Source organism: Bolinopsis microptera, chromosome 8 (assembly GCF_026151205.1).
Source record: "Bolinopsis microptera isolate Bmic1 chromosome 8, MBARI_Bmic_1.0, whole genome shotgun sequence".
Classification (NCBI taxonomy): domain Eukaryota; kingdom Metazoa; phylum Ctenophora; class Tentaculata; order Lobata; family Bolinopsidae; genus Bolinopsis; species Bolinopsis microptera.
The window spans coordinates 10,414,697-10,436,913 of NC_087079.1; the positions used below are offsets into that span (position 1 = coordinate 10,414,697).

The 22,217-nt window shown below is 38.6% G+C and overlaps 2 protein-coding genes across 2 annotated transcripts in view; one reads left to right on the top strand and one right to left on the bottom strand.

The window, feature by feature from the left end:
* The first annotated feature begins 5,178 nt into the window (after positions 1-5,178).
* On the top strand, positions 5,179-7,466 carry LOC134819722 (solute carrier family 22 member 2-like). The gene has a single exon (XM_063829819.1). The coding sequence runs from the start codon at positions 5,199-5,201 to the stop codon at positions 6,852-6,854; it is 1,656 nt and encodes a 551-aa protein (XP_063685889.1). The 5' UTR covers positions 5,179-5,198; the 3' UTR covers positions 6,855-7,466.
* A 209-nt stretch (positions 7,467-7,675) lies between these two features.
* Positions 7,676-22,217, bottom strand: part of LOC134819632 (uncharacterized) — a 39,643-nt gene continuing 25,101 nt past the window's right edge. Inside the window, exons 2-5 of the mRNA XM_063829668.1 lie at positions 8,952-9,018; positions 8,709-8,756; positions 8,183-8,501; positions 7,676-8,051 (exon numbers count right to left, since the gene is read on the bottom strand). Coding sequence (XP_063685738.1) covers positions 7,877-8,051; positions 8,183-8,501; positions 8,709-8,756; positions 8,952-9,003 — 594 coding nt within the window. The 5' untranslated portion in view covers positions 9,004-9,018 and the 3' untranslated portion in view covers positions 7,676-7,876. The remainder of the gene's footprint in view (positions 8,052-8,182; positions 8,502-8,708; positions 8,757-8,951; positions 9,019-22,217) is intronic.

Here is a 22,217-nt window from a genome sequence, read left to right on the forward strand (position 1 = left end):
AGGTGGCGCCATGAGTTAGAGTTCCAGCTTCGCTACTTAGGCGGTTGTAAGGCCATGTAATTGTCACGCCCTGTTTTCCTAGATCAAGATTCTAATTTCGGAATAAACTCTGACAATTTCACTTGTGCCAATTCAGTTCACCAGTGAAAAGTATACCACAATATCGAATAAGATCCAAGAAAGGGGATAGATGATTTTTAAGAGCATACAACGAAGTGAAGTCTATGATTATTGATTCTGACATTCACTGAGATTGTTAGATCTCCTCTGCTCGACACTGACAGCTGAATACTGAACTTATAATATACTTGCTAATGAAACGGAATATCGGAGATTGATACATTTTCCTGTCACGACAGCTTCCCAAGAAGCACAAATTATTTGTTTAATGGTAGTGTTGAAAGTTTTATTCGTCCACCTGTCATGGCGAGAAGATTCATCTAGCTTCAAAAATTATTAATATTAACAAAATAGATCCACGTCACCGATACAGGTATTAGTATTATCTGATTATATGAATTTCATTTGGTTAAATCGCTCGCAATATGCGCTGAAGAGCACACAGTTTGCTTTATACTAGGGTAAAATATAAGCTATGGCAGAGCCTGGAGGAGAATATTTAAAACCTATAAGTGATACGAAAGGATTTTATTAGCGTGAGCTTTCAAAATACTTGTGTAAATCGTCTTCAGCTGGCAGAGTCTAAAGCCTGCTCGAGTCAACCTACAATATTGTCGGAGTAAGAAATGGCGAAACTAACTCAAGTATACTAGAAGTCTATCAAGTATGCTCAGACAATTGTTCTGTTAAGCAGGTCTGTCGAGTCTACTCAGCAGACAAGTTTGCAGCAGAGTCTGCTCGTTAAAATCTGCACCGAAGGTTTTTACCCTCTGAACGAGAAAGTAGTTTTTGGGGAGGCTCTAAAACTAAGAGGCCATAAACATTAGACAGTGCCAACGTTAGTTCCACTGGGTTATCCCCTTCGAGTTCGACTTCCAGACAATGAGCAGTTTAAGAATAACATATACCAAATATCAACCCCGACCTCAAACCTGCAAAGCCCTGCAGCAGAGGACGCGAAACTACGGCTACGGAGACACACAATGGAATTAGAAACTATCTTATTCACTCCAGGTAACTTTCCTAGGATCAACCAACCGGGAACGACAGAAACAAAGCCTCTTTGTTCCTAGTCTTTCAAAAGTCTCCATTGTGTCCATTGTTTCAGAGTGTTCATCATTATAAAGGCCAGGTGTGACCTATCACGGACGAGGTTTCCACCGTGGGGTGCTAGACAGCACTATCGGTAACTATTGAATCTTTCTTCCGATATAGGACCTTATTGTAAGCATGGAACTTCTCAAGAGTCGTTATTAGCTACAGGTGAAAGTTCCCTTGGGTCCATTCTGTAACCATCACTGTCCCTGCAAACAGAGTCATGGTTCATGGTAGACTCACCAACTCTCACATCAGGAAATGGAGAGTAGACTAAATGTATAACGTCACCGTCTTGGTAAATGTATTTATTAAGTTCACATTTGAAGCTGACCTTTATCAGCCTGTAATTCACCAGCAAGTTTAAAGTAACGTCCAATTGATTGACACAACCTTATTACTAAACAAATTTCTAACTCTTATCTCAAATCATGAACGAGAAGTAACTTGAGCCAAACAAATACAAAACCACACGCAATATCAGCAATCTAGTTCGACGGTCCCGGAGCAAATTATAATTAAAACTGATTAATAAGTAACACGTCTCGCGGGCTATCCGACGTCCGTCCGTGTATGCACATAAATGCAGCTGCACTCTGCAGCTGTCAACCACAACCTGCTTCAATCACTTCACGTGCCCGGTGTAGCGACATTTGATTGGTTAGACAAGGTTGTAGATGGTTGTAATGACGATGTCATTGGTCACATACAGTTGAAGGTACATGCTGATTGCTGGAGGTTTGTTTTTGTTTATTTTCCTGGTAAAAAGTGCTGTCTTTACTGATAAATGAGTGGAGTAGTTCCGCTTTACTGTCACGTGACAAAAATTGTGTGGATCTTGTGATTGATTAGTAATATCATCTCAGCTTACTATAAGCCGTGTTATCGATCCAACAGGAAATACATACCAGCTAAAGCTAAACCAAACCAGAGGATAACATCGCGGACATGTTGCTACAATTTGTAACTTCAACAGTGAAGCTGCTGGGCTTTTGAATTAGTGTAGGCAGTAAACGTTTATCAATGGGTGATCTAGAAAGCATTAGCTTCTGGAGGGAAATCACATTTCCTCGGCAGCAGAGTTTTACGCTAACTTATCGATCTCAACAATCCAATGAAGTACAGTCCTAACTCCTTCTAAGAACTACAGTTCCCTTAACAGTGACTATATCAAAGAACGTTTCAAGCTCGCGAACCTGATGAAGCTAGCTGGCAAGTGCAAATTCTAAACAAGAAGTAGAAGTACAAACAAAATACAAAATCTTACATACTTTGAGTTTTCAGACTCGTCTGTAAATCGGAGCAGTAGAATTACTGTCGGACGCAGAATGTGTAATGGCAGATGGTTAAACGCCAGTTCCTTAATTCTAATGCTAAACAGCCGCAATGTGCAATACAAACAGAGTATAAACGCACGGAAAATCTTCGAGCTGTAGTCTTAGTCAGCCAGTTTATGGACCTCAGAAACGCCTCAATAAGTAGAAGTTGGATAATAATATGTAGTAAGGTGGCAGCATTGTGACGTTGAAAGTATAACACCCGAACTAAGATTGATGTAAAGATATTTCTAGAAGTCTGAAAAGAAGCAAATGTTGCACCATATTATCAAGTCGTATATAATTGTGCGAATGTTACTAAAGTACAGAGCAGGCGATCCCAACGCTTACCTTACTCGGGATTATTATGACCGGGATAAAGTGGCGGGTTTAGGGTAATTTCGCCATATTTTTCCCGAACCACATTTTCACCGGTCGTTAATAAACCCGCCGACTCAGCTTTTAGGGTTCCCAAGGGGTATGGGTGCTCATATTTTAATGGTTGTCTTATATTCACTAAAGAAGACTATTGGGACACTTGTTGTAGGTTTTTCGACTTCATTTGGCTAAAATTGCAAAAAATTCACCTTTTTGCCCAATTCTTGTCATATATCCTTATTGTCAAAGTTGATTTAAATAGGCCAATTTTTAATTTCTTAGGTATTGACTATCTCTACATAATGAAATAGGACTCAAAGTAAAAGTAACAGTTAAATTAAAACTCGAATTAATTAAAACGGTCAATAACATGAATCAGTTTCATCAGTCATTTATTCATAATTCTAAACAATGTGAACGATGCATTCTTTCGAAGATTTTCTACAAATTGAGTCATAATGGTTATTTGATACACGTAAACATGTAATGCTAATTCAAAACAACGAATTTGCTAGAGTCTACTTTCAACAATTATTGATAATTCGACTTGTTTCACAAGTTTTAGCAATGCGAAAATTTCTGAACCTGCTTATCTCTAATAAGGAAATTTACATATGAGACAAAATATTTGAATCTAAAATTGAAAGGTTGGACACCGGTAAAATGGCGACCGGGAAAATGTGGTGGGTTTTGAGCAATTTCGCCATATTTTTCCCGAACCATATTTTAACCGGTCGTTAATAAACCCGTCGTAACAATCCCGAGTAAGGTAAGTAGAACAAAAGATCTCAAACTGCATCGAGTCTGTTTGTTACATCTCCCTTTAGAGGCACAACTCCGATGTGTGCCTGTATGGTCGATAGACCCCAAAATTATGCAAAACAGGATAGCTGAAATCATCGCTAGGATAAGACTCACTAAGTGATTTCTTAGTATGATTAATTACATTGAGACTGGATGTCACCGCGTAGTCCTAGTTAAGAGTTGGTGGTTTCACTAATACCACGATAAAAGCATGCTTCGTCTCATTTTCATGGAGTATAATTAGTCTAAGCCCTTTAAATTTCGTAAAGTTATTTTCATCGTTGTTAAATGAGAAGGACAAAATAGTAAATCATTCCGGATTTTGGGTCGTTAGTTCAATGGATTGGTTGTCTAATGGTAGCTTGTATGTTGTACTGCTCGTAATCGAAAGGTTACAAGTTCGAAGCCCGCCTGTGTCACCAATCCTTGGGTTGAGCTAAAGATTGGTTGGGTATACAGCCCCCACGGTCGACTCAGCCGAGTGATCGGCAAACCGTGAACGGGGTTAAATCGAGGAGCAACACTTGAGTAGAGAAGCTACGAGCGAACAAAGTCTGGTACACATTAGCTTCACCGTCGCTAGTCTTGTTAGGTCCTTCGGCTTCGTGTAATTAGCCAGTTACTTAATGTGTGGTTGAAATTATCGAAGTAAAATTTGAGTCAGACTCTTTAACAAAATTTATTTTCAACAAAATTGTGATTCGTAATGTTTTGTCCAGGGAACGCAGTAAGAAATGTGTGGTAGGAGGTTCAAATCAGAGTTGCCAGTGGCTATGTATATTGTACATGATACAAGATGAATGTGTCAAACTGATGTACACATACATTAAAAGTGTTTCATTTTCAACCGCACTGAAGACCTGCTGGTGGCGATTTCACTTATGCTTAATTAAGCTTACTTGGTACAATTTGAATCGGCGATGAAGAATGTAGTATCATCTGTCACTATAATTGAAAACTACAGAACTAAACTTTTTAAATATCCACCTTTGAACAAAAATTCAATCAAAAACTGCTATTTTAGTGTTTTTACCTTTGTTCCTTTTTAACGACAACACTGGAAATATAACGTACCGTTGAGAGTCGTGTGATCAAGATATCCAACAAATATCAAAATTACTCAGGTAATTTACCAATTATCTGATGGAGAACATTTGTGATTTTGAACAATTTTTTTTCATTGATAAGATTAAGATAAACACCCCTGATCAATTTGCAACCTTAATATTTATCTGTACTAGTGCTAATTTGGTCATTCACGACTAGAAATTATCTAACCAATCAGCTTTTAGGATAACAATGACCTACTAGTAATGGCTCTCCTTTATAATTTTCCTTCATAAGATTAGAATTTTAATTTTTTACTCAATCAGCTTTAGACAATGAGATTAACTTGTAAAATCTAGCATGGTTTCATAACTTCTCGTACCACATTAATTCTGTTAAAACTTTTTGTCGTCTTGGTTGATTCTCAAGGTAGTTCTGATGGTGGTTCATGCTGACGCAGCTCTGGCTGCGGGTGACTCCGAAATCTTCAAAGCCAATGATTCCTCGAGAGAGACTCTTACTATAGAAGAAGCGATTGATCGTGTTGTTGTCAAAGTGACTTTGAAAATGGTGTTGATATTTGGTGCTGCGTGCTTAACGATCGTTAACACTGGTTCTGCTACGTACTTGACAGTTTTCACCGGCCACATCCCTTACAACGAATGGACTTGTCTGTCTAAAACATGTTCTAATCTCCTGATATCAGCTGGGTCTTCTGAAGACTTCTACTCTTACGAAAACATGTGCAAAAATGATTTAGTCGCAGGATCAGACTTCAAGTGGACATCGAAGATGAAAACCTTTTCCATGGAATGGGACTTTTACTGTAAAAATGAAGCTAAGTTGTCTGTGTTATCCAGTGTATTCTTTATAGGCACATTTCTCGGTCTTATTTGCTCTACTGGTTTGTATGAGAGGCTAGGCCGAAAGAGAGGAGCAACAATAGGCAGCTTTATGGTATTGGTTGCCGTTTCTGTCAGTTCTGTCGCTAACAATTATTTGGTCTTGCTTCTCCTCCGTCTGATATACGGATTAGGGCAAAGTATTACTTACATGGGATCGTACTGTTGGATTGTTGAACTGGCACCTACATATCTGAGAAACCATATCAGTAATCTCTACACTCTTGGGTGGTCTGTTGGGGTTTTTGCGCTGATTGGAATCAGCTACTTTATTCATCAGTGGCAATATGTTTATGTAGCTGTTGCCTGCGTGAATGCTGTTGCAATTCTTCCCTTCTTTTTACTTCCTCTCCCTGAGTCCCCGAGGTTCTCCTTGATGAAGGGTAGAGAGGAAGAAGCGAAGAAAACTCTACGGCTACTGGCCAAAATGAATGGCAGCAAAGTCTCCCTTGACAATGTTGATTTGGTTTATGAAGAGAGGAATCAGTCCTACCTACAGCAGGTCAAAGATTTCAAATACCACCCAACTATGCTAAAGGAGACTCTCATCGGAATGATTGCTTGGTTCAGTGCTGCCGTGGTTTCTTACAGTTATCAGTTTGGATGGAGCAAGATGGGCAATGATCTGCACAGTATCTACTGTTTTTCATCTCTGGGTGAGGGGATATCTTTTGTAATCTGTGTTCCCTGCTGCCAATATCTCGGACGTAAAAGGGCTACACTCTTCTTCTTTGCACTGGTTATTGTCATGAATGCGATCGCCTCGCTGGACATCAAGTTCACCCATGATTGGAGTCTAGAAACATTGGCCAGCATTATTGGAAGCATGGGATCTGGAGCTGCTTTCATCATGATGTACTTGTATTCTGGAGAATTAGCTCCGACATCACACCGGGGCATGATAATGTGTCTCTGCTCCAGCTGTGCCAGGATAGGCAGCTTCATTGGTCCCTACATTAACTTGCTGTATGGGCTGACAGACAGGAGGGTGCCTTTAGCCCTGTTTGCGGGTTTATCTTTGCTGGCATGTGTGGCGGTCTGGTTCCTTCCTGACACCACGGGAAGATCTGTTCCTGAAACTCCTGGAGATGTTGATATATTATCAAGGAAGAAGAAGCTAGAAGGACAGGACGAGGATAAAGAAGCGAAACACGTAGTGGTTAACAAACTCAATAGCTGTGAACAAAAATAGACTTTCTTTGTTTATCTTAAAATATAATCGTATGTTTCATTAAACCAAACGATCATTTCAATCTATTTAATCGATTTGAGCCAGTACGATACTTGATAGTATTCTGGAGGTTATTTAAAAGGCTAATGAACAGCTTCATACTTTATATAATTTAATTTAGGTCGTTGAGCCAGCCGGGACCGCTTATCGCTATCAGTTATCATTAGATTGCAGTCTAATCCATTATCTCGGATGGATTATGGTTGCAAATTTTCGAATTTATCCCCTGATTTCTAAACACCAATATAATTTACTAAAAAGCTGAGGTATTGCTAAATTACTTTTTCCGAATATTATTTTTACTTGATACCGAATTATTGAGTGATAACTAACAATAATGTAACGTGAATCGTGAATTATTGCAACCGTTCTCAGCTCAGTAATGGATTTAACATTGATTGAAATCAAGGCAAGAAAATGTTCTTTCTTGAAACTTACATGTAGACTGTAAAGACACTCGCATGCATAAAAATATTTTTCCCGGTTTGAATTGTTTTAAAGTGTTCATTTCCTCATGCTAGAACATTAAGCAATTTAAAGTCTGTGGTAGCATTTGACAGATAGTTAAGAAGAGTTAACTAGCCGAGTCATAATTACACATTTTTTCCCTGTATTTTCCTGATAAGAGCCTCTTCCTTGTCGCAATAAACGGGATCAATGCAAATTTTACCCCAGAAACATTACAACTATGCGACTAATAAATAATGTTCCGATCCGGATATTACATGTAATCTTATGTAGTTTTGATAGAAATGATAATCAGTGATTTTTTTTTCAATTCAATTAATTCACAAAAAATAACGATAGAAGCATTATATATTTCAAAACAGTAAAGTAAATATGACTTTTTGAAAGCACCTACGTGGGCATTTAAACATTAGATAAAACTACAAAACATTGATTTTGATAATACCCCACGCTAAACATAAAGTAGCTATATCGTACTATAATCGTACTAAGTATAAGTAAGCTCTTCAAAGAGTTTACATGAGTGCGTAAAGGGCAGCCATCAAAGGGAGGAAGAAAGCAGCCAGGGCAGCAGCAGAGTTGCAACCATCACCTTCACAAGACACACATTTCTCATTCTCGTCATTGGCACAAGGTCCACATCCAGATTGAAAGCTTTCCCATTCATCTTCAAGAGCGAGGGGTGCGGGGCTGAAATTAGATGAGATTGGAATTTATTGCATAGCATGCACAGGAAATAATGAAAAATTGATCGTTCAAATTTACATGTAAGTGTTAGATTCAGGAAAGTTTTCAAATGGTCTTGGATGGATTTGATTTACCTGTTACATTTGACATCGGTTTCGGCGCTGACGTGACAAGATGTGGCTTCGGCAACGGCTTCCCAGGCGGCGCTCTCAGCGTTCCAGGAGTGGTTATAGCACTCAAACTTCTGTGATTTATCAGCGTTACATCCGGAGGCACCATCTTCATTTTCACATTCGTCACAGTCATCAACACCATCAGCACATCCACATCCCCATTCTACCTCAGAGTTGTAGCCTTGGTAGTCCACGAATGTGGGGGAAGAGCATTTATCTCCAGCTTCACAGTCAGAGGACTCAACCTTGCCATCAGGTCCCTGGACACATGAGTATGCGTCTGGGAGAGAAAGTTGGTGTTAGACGATTTTTTTTTGAAATTGCTCCTTTTTAATTTGTATCGTGTATAGAATTAACAATTACTGTGAGGTAGTTTTTTGTGAGATAGTTTGTCTTAGTAGTATAGTTAGTTACTATACATGAGTGATAAAGTATCAATCATGGTCGTATTATATTTTACCATTGCAATTACAAAATACAATCTTACCTTCGCTGTCTGCCTCATCCTCATGATTGTCCCTCTTCACGACTTTTCCTGTAATAAATGTTGTATTAGTATTGCTGTACTCTTTCTATGTGATATAACAATATTATTACAATATAACTATTATTTATATTAGAAATGGTACGACCAGTCAGTAACTTAGTTTTAGGAAATTAATTAGCCCGTTTTTAGTTAGATGTTAGAAAACATTTCGAATATTGATTAGTTAAATTTAACAAATCTTACCGGCATTAACAGTGTACAACAGTACGAGAGCAACGAAAATAACAGACTTCATTATAGATTTCTTGCTGAACAAAATAATTCGGTTTAACTTTAAGTGAAAATTCATTTCATATTATAAATGCGAATATATGTATGTTACAGTAACACTAGCCCTAGGTACCTCACAGAGCTAAACCCATCTGAGCGATTACTTAAATTGCTACCGCAATTTAGCATGTTGAGCGATGATTTTTTTTCTTTATTTTAACATTTTCTTTTATTAGCTAAAAGGATAAAAAATCACAGATATAAATCAAGTGGATATCAGTTTCTTGCGTTTGTGTACAGCTAAAGTATGAAGTGTAGACTATAAGTATAGACTATAAAGTATAGACTATAGATCGAATAAATCTTAATGGAAAGAAATATATTTCAGACTTATGAATTGTGAGCATTAAAAATCTGACTACGGAAGAGCGGCGAATTTATTTTACAGGTTAACTAAAGAATCAAAGAGAACGTTTTCTCCTAGACACAATTGAGTCAGTAATAATCAAACGGTGCCCCCTATTTAGTATTTATACTATTATTATAGTGAAAGAGAATGTTAGTCTTTCTCTGTAGCATAGGTAGTTTAAATATTTTTCAATATTTTCACTTTTCGTGCATGTCCAAGTTTAACTCCACCTAGTGCATGCAGCATGCTTATACTGCAAATCTTGCAAACTGGATATCATTCTGCATTATATAATATAGACTACAAATTTTGTTAAATTCATGATAAATCAGAATAGATTAATTAATTTTAACGATAACTTTCTTTCACGTGGAACGGACATGTGTACGTGTTTTGCTTCATAACGTCGCATGATAAATTTGTCTACATGTCAGGTACTACTACTAATTTTAAACAAAATACCAAGTTAAAGATTTGAAAATATATGCAAAATTTTTCACAGTAGTATGCATCAGTTTATTCAGTAACTATTAAAGAAGAGATTCCCTTTCAGCAATGTTTACAGCTATGAGCTAACGGCAACCGAGACAATGATGCGTGGTTCACACGATTATGATGTGCACGAAAACTGCAGAAACGATCACGACTTTAAATTTGCATAATTCTAGTCATGCAAAAAATGATCATGACTTTAAATTTTCATAATTCTAGTCATGAAAAAACTTTTTATCGTATAATTTGTTCAACTTTTTAATAATTCAATTATTCGATTGCAACTTATAGTTTATTAAGACGGTAGTGGAGTACTGTAGTATTGTAGCTTATCGCCCCAATTCTTCTTTTTTTTCTCTTTCTAGATCATGATAACGGAAACTTAAATAAAAGAAACATAATAAGGTATTATGATAAAGCTGGTTTAGTTTTTCTATCTTGGTCGATTTGTTGTAAAGGTGTTTTACTAAAAATAAATTAATCCGATCGACTGGGCCTTCTTACTGACATTTCAATTCAGGTGAATTTAAAGCACGCTTAATAATCAAGTAATTGGGGTAGACAAAAATGTGTGTGTTTAAATTTTCTAGCCACACCCTTTTATACAATATAGGGAAAATTTTACCTGTTACGAAAATAAATTCATGTTGAAACAACAAAATAAGTAGGGGTCGAAACTAATGTTTATTGATCCAAAAAAGCGATTGGATTACACAGGATTTACACAGGATTACACAGGATTAAAATTAAATTATAGATCCATTATCATGGACCGTCATAATTGTACAGAGATTAATGAAAACATTCATCTTTCCTTGAAGTCAGGGCCAGGGTTATCCTTAAATCTTAATTATGACTAATTCGCGAGGTTCTCACCAAGTTGATAGTAAAATTGTTTAAGTTTCGTGCATTTGAATTACGTTGACGCATATCTTCGGTGAAGCTATTTCGCTCTTCGGAGCAGCGAAGGAAATAAGTGCACACACAGTTGACAGCATAGGAGCGCCTTTCTTGAAATTGAATATACTGTGGGGTGTTTGGTTGAATATTAAGTGAACGGTGGCAGTGAATATGGAGGCTCTGGTGATTTTGAGGAATTACAGTTGAGTTAGGAGACAAAATTTCCATAAGATGGACTTTGAGATTTGTTTCATTGATATTGCTTGAGTCAGTGATTTCAGTGCTTATTTCAATGGGTGGCATTTGAGAAAGATTTTTGACTAATTTCGACCTCTGTTTTGAATACAAGTCACATATATAGAGAACATGTGACTCATCTTCGATGGTCTCGACACCCATACTTGATTGACACCAAGCACATAGTCTTTGCTCACGGGGTGTGTTGGAGTATCTGCCTTTTTCAATATGGAGATCATGGGCGCTGATTCTAAGTTTTGTGGTGCTATAACGACGAGAGAAGCCTTTGCATAAGTGTAAGTAGGGCTCTCGTTTAAAGGTGTGTTTGATTGAGTGATAGAATGAGAGTTTAGAAGAAGTAGATTTCTGATATTCCCAACATTTTTTGAATTGATTGGTTAGAGCTTCGATGATGTTAGGAATTCTATACTTTTTGCTGCATAGTGGTTTGATACATTGACTAAAATTTGACTGATTTTTGAGGGAGTCTTTTAATAATTTGTGATCACTTACAGGGTTGGGCTCGGCTTTGTTGGCTGCATTTGTATTGAGAATTCGGTGCGCGGTTACGTGATCTAGTTTGTAAATTTCATCTAGTTCAAGGAGGGGTTTTATGTATCGATACCAAGGTAAGTTTAGTGATTTTTGTTCTTTTACGGCTGCAGTTACAAACGAATTCGACTTTGATTTTGTATTTAGCCTTTTGAAGTAATTTAATGTTAAGCGAATTGATTGATAAATCAGAGGAATTCTTCCTGTCTCTCCCCATACACCTACATTTGATGCTTTACGATGGACTCCCAATGCCCATTTTAGGAATGAAATATGCACTCTTTCTTGCAGAGAGGCGCTGATTTTTTTAAGTAAGTTAGTAGCGGTTGCTTCTGTCGAGTTAATCGTTTTGCAAAGAGATTTGTTGATCGTACTAGTGGGTGTCCATATTGGAGCACCATATAATAAAATGGGCTTGATGAGAGAGTCGAACAGTGTAAGGAGTGCTTTAAAAGATAACTTTGATCGCATGACAACCCTTTTCAGGCCAAAAAATGCACGCATTGCTTTGGTTTTAAGGTTTTGTTGAGCGATCTGCACTTGACCCGATTGATGAAGTTCAAATCCAAGGTAACAATAACTGTCGACAATTTCAAGATTAGATCCGTTGAGTGTAAATTTGATGTTTTGTACGTCCTGTTTTAACGCTTTCTTACCAAAGATGACTGCTTGAGTTTTGAGTTCATTGATTTCAATGCCCCACTGGTGATGTCAATTCGACTCTCATACCACGCCCCGGTATGATAGCCACGCCCACATTGATAGTTGGGCATCTAAATTATGGGAGTGTACTCCTACTTATAATACAAGTTAAAGAATGAAGCAGAAAGTTGGAATTTAGTTACTGACCTCAACTAAACCTGAAAGTAGCGATGTGTAAACTTGTGTTATCAGTGTAATACTGTCAGTCAAACATAGCTTCAGGAATGCTCAAGACTTCATCAGAGCTTTAGTAATGTTCAAGACTTCATCACAGACCCCATCACAACTTTCTCTAATAACAATTCTTCTCACAACCTACCTACCTATGTTGAGTTTCGTCAAGACTTGACGGGGCCATCGCCCATCACATCTTCTGACCACCCCATAGCGAAGTAAAGTGTCGCTCGTTGCACCAGCACAGCAGAGAGTTCGTATTTGGAGGAGTATAAGTGTGGAGTACAAGTATTGAGATTATCATTATTTATATGATCGATTGTTTGAGTCAGTTTTGTTTTATTTTGTATTTATTTTGCAGTTGTACCCAAAACGTTGGCCCTAGCCAAAGTTTTGGATACCATTCAAGAAGTTAAAATAGTAATAAAGTATTCTTTTTAATTTGAACCTACCCATTTCCCATCCAATGACAGCCACTTCATGTATTACTAGATCTCCAGTAGCCTTGTAGAATTTGACATTGTCTCCCTTCCAGTTGCATTCAATTCTGTAAGTTTGCTCTTCTCTCGTCAGTGTATCGTGGAGATCGAGTTGGCCGCAAGCTTTTTGTTTACGATTATTCCCTTGATAGACCATAACAGTGGCCCCAGATTGTTCCTCCTTACACGCCTTGAATTGCTCCAAGCTCGTGGTGCAGAGATCTTTTTCTACAAACCAAGCCGTGAAAAACTGGCTGAAGACCACCACTTCGTCGATGAAATAGATTTTATCCAGAGCAAGGTTGAGCCATACATCTTCTCCAAACGAGAAAGCTGCAGTGGAGAGGTCATTGTCAAAGGACTTGTCCGCAGAAAAGTTATCCTCATCACTATGATCTTTTGTTTTAGATTGGGTTGCTGTTATTGAAGTTATCTCTTGCGGTTCCTCTGATGTTGCTGAAAAGTAAGTGATGATGATGATTTATAAATTAAGCATGCAATTTTTTCAGCCGCTGTACCTTCAAATAATTTTAATATAGCTCTTTTTTGTATACATTATATATAGAACATAATGAAAAAGTTGTAAAAACTGTATATTAAGTTACTGTTATACTTACCAGAAGGAGAATAAAACACATCGATCTCTGCGAAAGACAGTGTTGTTCGTGCCGTTTTATCCCTATCGGTCATCATGACCTGATCTCCAACCAGATTGCAATAGAATGTGTATGTTTGATCCTCTACTGTTTTTGAATTGCTATTAACATTAATGACTCCACATAGAGATTTTTCACCAGTTCCTGTGTTGACGACATTTACCTCAGTGTTGCTAAGTAAGTAAGTGCAACAATCGATCCTATTGATGACTACTATCTTTGTGATGGAATATATCTCTCCTAAATTGAATTCCACCCAGTTCTCTTTACTAAACTCAACGCCATCTTTTGGGGCATAGATGGTGTCCACATTATCATCATACGCTTTTTCTGGCTTCTGCCCGTCCGCGTTCGGATGAATGCTATGTGCATCTGACGATACTATTGTTATCGACAGGTCAGTTCCCTCTGAAATATATGTATTATTATGTCAAAATACTGTAATAAAAAGGATCAACCTCTAATATTTATGCAAATATTCTCTCTGTAAAGTAAGGAGAAATATCTGATGAAACCATTTTCAGAATGATATTGCGCAAACTGTTTTAAAGGTAGGAGGTAACTGTGGTGATCAGTTACTAGGGAGTGTGACTACATACCAACAAAAGGAGTTATCCTCAAGACTAGGAGAACTCCAAAGAGCTTGAGAAGCTGTAACATGTTTGTTGTGTGTATCTCACCAACTCTCGTATAACTTAATCCTGTTGTATGTTTTTTGTGTAGCAGGTGTTAACGTTCTAACGTTATTTCAAAATTATATCAAACAGTCCCATTCTAAGCCATAATTTGCGCAAAAATGTTTGAAAAGTGGATATTTGGTAGTTTTCACTTTTCATTGCTTCCTATTTCATATTTCTGTGGATATGAGGATGATGATTAATCACTCTACACTCGACTGTCACGTGACTTTTTCAACCCGTTCTCTACTCTCTAGTTGGTCCTGAACGACTATTCGAAACCCTAACCCTCTAGTCTGATCCCAACCCTAACAGTAACCTTAACCCAATCCTTAACAAAAGCATATGCTAAAAACCCTAACCCTAACGAGACGTTCGACTAACTTCCTTATACGGTTATATCACGTGATCGAGACAGTTTTTCGCCAATATCTCGTCAGGGGAGCATTTTAACCCTATGTCATGGTGGTGATTCGGAATCAGCGTCCGAAAATTTATCGATTGAAGTTGGTTTCAACTTGTAGGTTTACAACCAGGACGCGCGCCGAGTTGGACTCGTCGACGGTCCAATATATGGAACAGATATTTACGAGTATCAGTATCACCCGTTAAGTTTCAACTGTCGCCGTCGGGGGCCCTTTTAGAACAATCTCGAAGATCGACTGTGGAGTAGTTTAGCTTAGCACGCTCGTGGATATGACATTTGTCAGAACATGTCGTGGAGTACGTTTTCAGCCAGATGAAAACTTTGCCGGAAGGACAACTCCACGCTTGCAAACAAGCGGTAGGAAAATTATGGGGCATCTCGCCAGCTGGGGTGAGATGGATATTTAACCAAGTCATCATTCCTTCACTAGGGTATGCAGCGGTTGTTTGGCAACACTCAACTGACAGAAGCTACATCACGGTTAGAATGGAGACAGTACAACGACAAGCAGCCCTCATGATCACTAGAGAACTGAAAAGCACTCCAACTCCCAACCTAGAAATTATGGCTAGTCTCCAGCCCTCAGTTTTAAACTTAAATCCTTAGCAATCAAATCTGCCTTGAGGCTTAAATTACAAGGAACCTGGAATAAACAGTACAATTACAACCAGATAGGACTTTGTAAATCTCACGCCCACAACGCGGAGAAAATGCTAGCTAACATTAATTACACAGGGTGCGTATTACTTGACAGCATTCCCAAGGTTATCATGCTGGACAGACGCTTCAAGGTAATTATCCAGGACAGGAAAACTGCGATTAGCTACATCGAAGAAATCTCACCTAACATCTGGCAGATCTTCACAGATGGATCGAAAGCAAGCGGTAATACAGGTGCGGGATTCTGTGTCATCAAAGGAACACAGGAATTCCACAGAGTCAGTTATCAACTTGGTAAACTAGCAACAGTTTACCAATGCGAGCTCTTTGCTCTCCACATGGCAAGTATTTGGATCAATGAAAATATAGGTACAACATCAATCATAAATCTCTTCTCAGATTCCCAGGCCTCACTCCTAGCGATAACCAACACCAGCATCAGCTCCAGACTAGTTCTGGACATTGCTGACCAACTTAACACATTAGGTACATCCCACAAAGTAGAACTCAGGTGGGTTCCAGGACATGAAGGAGTACACGGTAATGAACTAGCTGACGAACTAGCAAGGGAGGGATCCAGCAGCACCCCCATTGGACCTGAACCCTTCCTCCCACTCTCGGAAGGCATAATCAACACCCACATAAAAGATTACCTCTTCAATCTCCATATCAAGAAGTATAAACAGGTGGCACTCAGTGACAAAGGAAAAACCCCACTAACATTTTTCCTCAACAAAAACAGGTACAAGATAATCAACATCACAGGTACTCACATCAGATGGCTAACATGGCTACTATCAGGACACAGCCCACTAGCATACTTCCAGACGGTAGCAAACAACGCCAAATTCGAAACACAAGACTGTGAACACTGCCCAGGGGAAGCAGAAACATCACAACACTTCCTATGTGAATGCATCCAGCTGATGACAACTAGATTGAGGATATTTGGTAAACCCATCCTAACAATTGAGGAACTCATCAATAGTAAACTCGACCACATCATCAAATTTGTGGAAAAGTCAACAAGGTTTGACAGAGACGATCTATTTGGATTTTGGATAAGCACCTAGGACATACACCAAGGCTCATAAACAATCATACATTAGATCCACACAGGACTATCTCAGATAGTGACACATATCCAGTGGACCATGCTCAGAAGTCCCTCGCCTGCCCGCCGAAGAAGAACATCTGAAGTGGGTTTGCTCTGAGCAAGGTAGTAACAGCTTCGAGACTCCAGAGGTCTGTTGCGTCGATATCTATTATTCTATGCTTTTGTTTATACTTAGGGAGTCCTGGAGTGTGGCTAGCAGGAGTCACACTCTGTGGGCACGGCGAGAAGGCCTCCCTCTTCACTAGGAGGCCAGAAACCGTTGACCAAACCAGAGAGACACTTTGCCGGAACATTCAACAACGAAACTTGCATTCTTACATTAATAGGCTCTGTTTGTTTTTTTCAAGCTCAATATAATCCGGTAAAATCTATTGCTACAATATTGCGAAAACCTCGGTAAATGGTATCATTATCAAGACTACTCGGAGGATGCGTGACAGAAATTATAAACTAGGTATTGGGATTTGGTCCATGCTTCATCAAAAGTGAGGCTGCAATTCCTTAACAGATAATCGAAAACATAAAGCGTCATTTACTGGGGCAATCATTGGTCCTTATGTTTATAATACTGATGTGCTCTGTATCATTTTAAATTTGGACCACCGATCTTGCTCCGCAGCTAGTAAAGCCAGGCACAGCTGGCACATAAATGAAATATAAGAAGCAACAAAAGAAAGATTTATTCGCGATGTTGTTAACTCGTTAGTCGAACTAGAGCTGGTAAAATAGTGGTTATAAAGTGAGTAACCTTAATACCGTTTGCACCAATGATCAGTACTCTGACTCAGTAGGAAATACAAACTAGACAAATAACTAGACAAATCCAGTCTAACCTCAAAATATGATCTGATCTGTCGACCGTCAAGTTCATTCGCATTCGCAGGGGAGCTTAGGGCTAAACACTTCAACACGAAGCATCAGAGTTGAAGACATCCCTCAACTAACATGATCATTAGTCAGGCCTTTTTAGCCACTATTTTATCACTATCAGTTCTTGTTCGACTAACGAGGTAATACTAACGACATTGACGGACCAGCTCATCTTGAAGTTCAAAATGAGCTAATACGTCAGGTTCATTCGCATTCACGGGGGAGCTTATGGCTACCGTTAAACACACAAACACGAAGCAACAGAGTTAAAGACATGACATATCCATTATCCGTCAACTAACAATGGCATGATCATTGGTCAAGCCTGAGCCCTTAGCAATCTTAACCGGATTTTAGGGACGTGTTATCGAGGCGAAAGAAATTTCTGGTCACAAAGATAATCTTCCTGGTGTACTGAACATTAACCCTGAAGTAAGTTAAACTAGTGAAACAAGCGTTCTTAGAATTTAAATTATTATATAGATCAAAAATGAAGTATCAAAATCTAAATCGAATTGCTATACCTATTATAAACCTACGACATCTCGTTCATAATCATATGGTATTTTATGCATTTTAATTTGAGAAAGATAATTTGATTCGTCAATCTAAATTATGCATATGTTTTTATCATCTCTAAAATGCACAAATAGCTCAATAAAGTGCATGTTTCATGACGCACATCGTCATCAGTACAGTCATCAGAGCTGATTTTAGCGCAATAATAAATTACTCCCTTTTAGTCTAATTTTATGACGCCCTGATCTAAGTCAAAGTGAGTAACCTGACCATGTTGCATGTTTCCAAAAACCGCGTTATTGAGGATAAATTATACTTTGTAAGTAAACTTTAACCAATCATATCAGTGTCAGTATCATGAAACTTGTCAATCGATACGGTCTTTAAAACAAATATTTTACGAGTATCATCAGTGGCGTAACGTAGGCAATATATTTAAAGTAGAGCCGGCCGCCATGCTTCCTGCACTTTGTATCACGTGGTGACCCCCACTGTCGCTTCACTATAGTCTGTATCGTCTTCGCGACGATACAGGGGGAGCCGCGCACTTCGTGCGCGGCGGGTCATATATATATATATATACGTATGTCGTATGTGGTATGACAACCTGCACTGTAGTGCGACACGTACCCTAGCGCTCCTTGTATCACGTTGCGACCCCCACGGTCGTTTCACTATGGTCGTCCTGACGATACAGGGGGAGCCGCGCACTTCGTGCATCGTGCGCGGCGGGTCATACAACGTATGACAAGGAAAGTTATGGGCAAAAAACCGTTTTGGTCACGTGACAGGCTAGTAAAATACGAATTCGATTGTTTAGGGTCCGGTTTAGGGTTAAGGTTGTGGTAAGGGTTATGGTTAGCTTCGGGGTTATGGTTAGGGTTAGGTTTGGGATAAGGGTTTATGTAAAACCGTTTTGTACGGCTGCAAAACCATAAAAACCAAAGTCACGTGAAATTTTTGGGCGAGCGAATTAGTAAGAGCCGTACCCTAGTGCGAAAACCTCAAAGATCGACACTGTCGCACTACAGTACGCTACCTGGACTGTGTCTGTAGTGCGACACGAATGTTAGTATATACGAAAGAGGGAGGTCTTGTCGAACTTCAGGTTTCGGACTACAGCTCAATTACGTGTCGCACTACAATACGTCGCGCGTTTATCGGCCGCTATTTGGGGGGGGGGGGCGCCAAATCAATGATCATTTGAATGTGGGAAAATTTTGAAAAACTTAACTTAAGTACTACTACTATACAACTAGCAAAACTACTACTAACAAAACTACTACTACTACTACTCTTGACCTTGTACTAGTTGTTATACGTTGTATGACCCGCCGTGCAGGCTCCGCGGCTCCCCCTGTATCGTCAGGACGATATTGAAATTCACATAGCCATGTGTATACGCCTTCGGCGGTCGCGCGCTACTAGCTGCAGCTGCAACTGCAAGCGAGAGGGCTCTGGTTAGAGCAAATATTGAAACGACCGTGGGGGTCACAACATGATACAAACAACAAAGTACTAGCAAAACTGCGCGTTTTGCTCTAGAAACACACGCGCATGTATCAACAAATTGCAACGTTATTTGTTCATTGTTGATTGTCTCATGTCGTGATCCTTATCGTCATTTCATTTAAATTTAATCATGAAAACCCCGCGGCGCGGCGAAAGCCACGATATTGCTGGCGGGCCCACAACGTGGTACGGGCCAAACCACAAACGTTACGCCATTGAGTACAGTATCAGTGACAGTATCACTCGTTAAGAAAATACCGTTAATTGCCATGTTAATATCGTAACGGTAAAATTTTACCGCTAACACATAACTGAGCAAAATAAGCAAATGCTCCCAAGCTCAAAGCTCGCTCAAGTAATTGCACTGTTTACTCTCTGCAGCTAATGCTTACAACTACAAGAGACGAACGCCTAGTGAGTGTGACTAGTCGTTAAATATATTCGCTAGGCAGAGTTCGCAAAGTGTGTACTAATAGTATTGTGTTATCTAACTCTGATCTAAGCTGATCCAAATCCAAGCTCATTTGCTTACGGGCGCGGCGTTTCGATTTAAGTTACCGTACAAGCCAATATTTACCTGGGGAGCCCAGACTATTATAATGTGCATAAACATACGCCGAATAGAGATTCGGCGGAATGACATAACAGTAATATTACAATATATGAGCCAACATGAGTATATGCAATATTGAATATGTATATTATCATTATGGTCCAACTCTAAGTCAAAGTTTAAAATTTCCTAGCTTGCTAATGCTATTGCATATTGCTAGTCTATTGCTCGCTTTTCTAGTAAAGAGTGTCCATCAATTTGACGCTTAGTGATTGTTATATCAAATTTGATTCAATTTCAAATAAGATAAGCGATTATTTGTTATACAGGGTGGCCCAGGAAACACTACCCATCTTTATCTTTTAAAATTGTTACAGGTCGCTGAGATCTTGCTAATTATTTTATTTCAGAATGGAAAAGCGCCTTAACTTACGTTTTGATTAATATATATATATATATTGGTTATCTTGCTTTGCTCTTATGAGTGGGTCAATCATTTATTTTTAATTGTAGTTGACGAAATGAGAGTCTCCACTCAGTGTGTTAAAACATAATTCTTTGTCGACGTTTCGGCTACATGCCTTTGTCATAAACAGGACGTACTGAAAACTTACATAGCTGCAAAGATACAATGTTAAAATAATCTATTAATACTACGAAATATAACAACAAAAAATAACATCTTGAAACCCAACAACGATCACAAATTTTTCCAAAAGAAACATAAAATATAACGGCTAAAAGAATCCACAACGCAACAAGCCGTGAACAATTCCTCATAGTACTACAAACATTTTACCAAGATAGCTCCTTCATAAAACTGATTAATCAACAAGAATTTCGCCGCGGTTACACCACGCACGATTAATTTTCCCTGCTTAAACCGTTAATATTTGCAACGAAAAGTTAATTTTAACGATTAATAAAAATTAGATATTGGATTATTTTGTTGTTAAAAATTTGCAATATTTTCATCGTAATTTGTTATTGCGCGCGTGCAGGATTGCGTGTAATCGAATATTTAGTACGCCGCGCACAAATTTTGGGCTAATTTGATTTGAACGGCATCGTTCGACAATTGAAATTCGCGTTGGATAACGCAATTAACTAACACATGCCGAGCGTCGCGCGCAGCATAACAGACGCTTCCTATACTCATAATTATAGGGGAGTGGTCTATATTGCGAAGGAGCAGACTTTTGTCATCATCGCAGGTCCATCGGGATAGCTCATATATCCAAACCCGATTACTTATTCCCTACGATCTTTTTGCCTTCGGCAAGAGCAGGGAAAAAAATTATCTAGGTTAATAAGTTCAATATTACATTAACTTCCAAGTATATTTTATCCAATCACCTTCATTTACGGACTCAGACAATTGAGTATTTATTTCTGGGTTTTCACGTTTTATTAGAACCGACTGCCACAATTGACGGTCCACATAGTCTTTACATCTTTTTCGAACTATAAACCGAAACGGTATGTTTGGCATTGAAATGTCTGCATGCTCCTCTAGGTAGTGCTTCCCCATGGCCGTAGATTTGTTGCCATCCCTTACTGATTTGTAGTGTTTCCAGGCTCTACTTCTTTTAAACCTACCAGTTTCCCCAATGTAGGACTTATTACATATTTGGCATATTAATTGGTAGCAAATGTTTATATGATTGGATAAAATATACTTGGAAGTTAATGTAATATTGAACTTATTAACCTAGATAATTTTTGATTAATCAGTTTTATGAAGGAGCTATCTTGGTAAAATGTTTGTAGTACTATGAGGAATTGTTCACGGCTTGTTGCGTTGTTGATTCTTTTAGCCGTTATATTTTATGTTTCTTTTGGAAAAATTTGTGATCGTTGTTGGGTTTCAAGATGTTATTTTTTGTTGTTACATGTTATATTTCGTAGTATTAATAGATTATTTTAACATTGTATCTTTGCAGCTATGTAAGTTTTCAGTACGTCCTGTTTATGACAAAGGCATGTAGCCGAAACGTCGACAAAGAATTATGTTTTAACACACTGAGTGGAGACTCTCATTTCGTCAACTACAATTAAAAATAAAATATATATATATATGTATATTATGAAGAGCATCTTGACTTAAACATTAAACTTAAAGGGGTTCGTAACTGTGGTTACCTGGGGACCTCAGGCTATCATGTTCATACACGAATAGAGATTCGGCGGAATGACTTGTATCACGTTGCGACCCCCACGGTCGTTTCACCCTTTATCGTCCTGACGATACAGGGGGAGCCGCGCACTTCGTGCGCGGCGGGTCATACAACGTATGACAAGGA

Excerpts from the sequence above, each read along its gene's own strand:
- LOC134819722 (XM_063829819.1), top strand. The coding sequence starts at position 5,199 with ATGGTGGTTCATGCTGACGCAGCTCTGGCTGCGGGTGACTCCGAAATC.